General features: G+C 37.9%; 1 protein-coding gene across 1 annotated transcript; it reads right to left on the bottom strand.

The window, feature by feature from the left end:
• Positions 1-1246: 1246 nt before the first annotated feature.
• On the bottom strand, positions 1247-2986 carry LOC124391998. The gene is made up of 5 exons (XM_046858694.1): positions 2935-2986; positions 2431-2784; positions 1868-2023; positions 1593-1627; positions 1247-1480 (listed from the first exon to the last, which is right to left on the bottom strand). The coding sequence occupies exons 1-5, from the start codon at positions 2975-2977 to the stop codon at positions 1325-1327; spliced, it is 744 nt and encodes a 247-aa protein (XP_046714650.1). The 5' UTR covers positions 2978-2986; the 3' UTR covers positions 1247-1324.
• Positions 2987-3562: the final 576 nt, after the last annotated feature.

Below are 3562 nucleotides of genomic sequence, written 5' to 3'. Positions count from 1 at the left end.
GAAAAGAGTTGGGACCACCGTTTCCAAGGTTACTGTTGGTAATACACTAAGACGACATGGTTTGAAATCATGCATGGCACAGAAGGTTCCCCTGCTTAAACCAGCACATGTCCAGGCACGTCTTAAGTTTGCCAATGACCATTTGGATGATCCAGAAGAGTCATGGGAGAAAGTCATGTGGTCAGATGAGACCAAAATAGAACTTTTGGGTCATAATTCCACTAAACGTGTTTGGAGGAAGAAGAATGATGAGTACCATCCCAAGAACACCATCCCTACTGTGAAGCATGGGGGTGGTAGCATCATGCTTTGGGGGTGTTTTTCTGCACATGGGACAGGGCGACTGCACTGTATTAAGGAGAGGATGACCGGGGCCATGTATTGCGAGATTTTGGGGAACAACCTCCTTCCTTAAGTTAGAGCATTGAAGATGGGTCGAGGCTGGGTCTTCCAACATGACAATGACCCAAAGCACACAGCCAGGATAACCAAGGAGTGGCTCTGTAAGAAGCATATCAAGGTTCTGGTGTGGCCTAGCCAGTCTCCAGACCTAAACCCAATAGAGAATCTTTGGAGAGAGCTCAAACTCCGTGTTTCTCAGTGACAGGCCAGAAACCTGACTGATCTAGAGAAGATCTGTGTGGAGGAGTGGGCCAAAATCCCTCCTGCAGTGTGTGCAAACCTGGTGAAAAACTACAGGAAACGTTTGTCCTCTGTAATTGCAAACAAAGGCTACTGTACCAAATATTAACATTGACTTTCTCAGGTGTTCAAATACTTAATTGCAGCTGTATCATACAAATAAATAGTTAAAAAAATCATACATTGTGATTTCTGATTTTTTTTTTTTTTAGATTATGTCTCTCACAGTGGACATGCACCCACGATGACAATTTCAGACCCCTCCATGATTTTTAAGTGGGAGAATTTGCAAAATAGCAGGGTGTTCAAATACTTATATACTCACTGTGTGTATATATATATATATATATATATATATATATATATATATATATATATATATACACACACCACCTTCTTCTTCTTTTGGCTTCTCCCATTAGGGGTCACCACAGAGGTCATCTGTCTCCATACCCCCCTGCCTCTTTCAACTATCTGCATGTCTTCCTTCACAACAATCAATAAACCAACACGTATAAACCAACCAACTGAAAATAAATGTAAAGCAATTCAGTAGTAATATAACACAACACTTTTATGTTTGGTAGAAGACAAAACCTACGCATAATATTTCATATATTTATTTACATGCAAGCAAATCCAAATCAGAAGCCAAAATGATAGACAGTAAATGGGCAAGAGGTCAGGGTAGGTCAATTACCAGACCATCATGTAGCTCTTTATGGTAGCTCACCCCATTTTTTTTTTTGCTAATTGTCATGCCAACATTTGGTTGTAAGCCATCAGGAAACACTGTGTAGGCCACACTGGTAAAATCAGACATGTGCACGTCCACATCCTGCAGAGAAAAACAACTCATAATGTGGCATGTTCAGTCTGCTCTGATAATAACTTGGTTTTAGAATTGACTTGTGAGTGCATTTCATCATTTCATCTGTCTTATACAGTACCTTCTGATTTGAGCAGCAGGTAGAAACACAAATGTCTGAAAAACAAGAGAATAGACAAACAACAAATATAAAAAAATATCAAACACATTGTTTCAGCCTGCACACATTTCACTCCATAGCTTTTCACAATAACTGATGTTTTCATGACACACATTCATGCTGCAGTAGTGTAGAAGAGCTGCTGCATGCTACAACAGGAAGTGTCCTAAATAAAGGAAAGTGTGTGTGACAGAGTGAAGTGTGTGAATGTTGGTCTTTAAGCTGGAACTTCTCACCTTGTAGTCTGGAACAGTGCAGACAGGAGCAGATGATGATCAGGGAAACAGAGACAGCACACACACATGGTAAGATTATGGTAATAATTATTCCATAGAATGCAGGAGATGCAGACTTCTGTGTGTCTGGATGTTGAGAATCCAGATGTTGATCGTCTGATAGATTGTGACACATTCTGCTCATTTATAATGATAATTTAGTGTTAAACACACACAGAGACCAGACAGTCATTTATACTCTGTACAGCAGTCACGGTCAGAAACAGTTTAATCATCTGCACTGAACTTTTATTCTCATATCTGATCTCTTTATTGCCTTAATCTAATTACTGTAGATAATTATATCTTTTAGACACTAAAGCCAAAAAAACTGAACATAAAAAATAGTGTTTTAAACAAATTAATCAAAAATGTAAAAGTTCAGATTGTTGTGTTAATGTAATAATCCTTGAAATAATAATATTTATAATTATAAATACACATATTCAAACTATATAACATTATATTATATTAAAACAAAATCAGACTGCATTGATCAGACTGAATAAAATTTAGTTACTGACCTGGAAAGTTCAGTCTGATGGGTTTCCCAAACTGAATGTGTTTCATTTTGTTTCGTCCTCCACAGTAATAAAACCCCAGATCCGTCTCTCGAACTCCAATAATCACTAAACTGATTGAACTGCTGCTTTGTGTTACATCAAAGGACCTGTTATCTACATTATAACTGAGCAAATATTTTTTCTTCACCCTCCCTTTTTCAGCAGATATCAGCAGCTTCACCTCGTCAGCTCTCAGTTGATACCACAATATCTCACTATAATCAGTGATGTTACAGAGCAGGGTGATGTTCTCTCCAGGATGAACAGATACATGATCAGTAGAAGCAATTTCAAAGAGACACGGTATGAAGAAACCTTGAAAAGAACAATACATCAGATTCTGTCCAAACCAGCTAAAGTTCATAAATACATTTAAAGTCCTAAACATTCTCAGACTTTCACAACTACAGTGGCTAATAACATTCATCTGCAGTTTACAATCTGTTACTATGTGATTGAACTCACCAATCAACATCTGAAGAATAATGTTAGACAGCAGGTTGGCCATTTCTCCACACATCACTGTACCTCCAGCACTCTGAGAATTAGAGCTGCTGATTCACTGCAAATAAAAAAACCCTGTGTGTTTTAGGCTGTTTTTAGCCACATGGTTTTTACTTCCTGTATATTTTCCTGTATATTTATTTATTTATTCAATAATCTGCTCACATCACTGGTGTTCTTTTTAGATGGTCCATATGGATTTATTATGTTTCTTTTCTTTACACAGATCCACCAACAATGCTTACAAGAAAATTAGAGCAAGATGAAGAAGAGAAAGAAAAAACTTTTTTTACACAATTTTGTTTGACAAAGGATTTAAATGTTTAGCGGTCCCCTTCTGCTTTCCAGATCATCTTGATGCCTATTTTATCTGAATGGAGGTCTCTTTACTTGGTACCACTTACATCTGCTAAAAATGGTCTCTATGTAGACTCTAAAAATACATCAGATTAATGTGGATAGTGGCCATGAAGGTCACCTTGAAATTCAAATAGTAGCATGTGATTTTTTCCTGTGGGGCTCGGCAAAGGACATGGTGTGCAGGACAAAGCCTCACACACTGGAGGAGTGCACGGTTTCAGGAGGTTCT

The sequence above is a fragment of the Silurus meridionalis genome, chromosome 10 (genome assembly GCF_014805685.1).
Source record: "Silurus meridionalis isolate SWU-2019-XX chromosome 10, ASM1480568v1, whole genome shotgun sequence".
In the NCBI taxonomy this organism is placed as follows: Eukaryota; Metazoa; Chordata; class Actinopteri; order Siluriformes; family Siluridae; genus Silurus; species Silurus meridionalis.
This window is presented reverse-complemented; position numbering and strand designations above follow the sequence as displayed.

Excerpts from the sequence above, each read along its gene's own strand:
- LOC124391998 (XM_046858694.1), bottom strand. The coding sequence starts at position 2,977 with ATGGCCAACCTGCTGTCTAACATTATTCTTCAGATGTTGATTG. Across the intron at positions 2,785-2,934 it reads TATTCTTCAGATGTTGATTG|GTTTCTTCATACCGTGTCTC; the intron begins GTGAGTTCAATC and ends GTTCTTTTCAAG. Across the intron at positions 1,481-1,592 it reads CCTGCTGCTCAAATCAGAAG|GATGTGGACGTGCACATGTC; the intron begins GTACTGTATAAG and ends TTTTCTCTGCAG.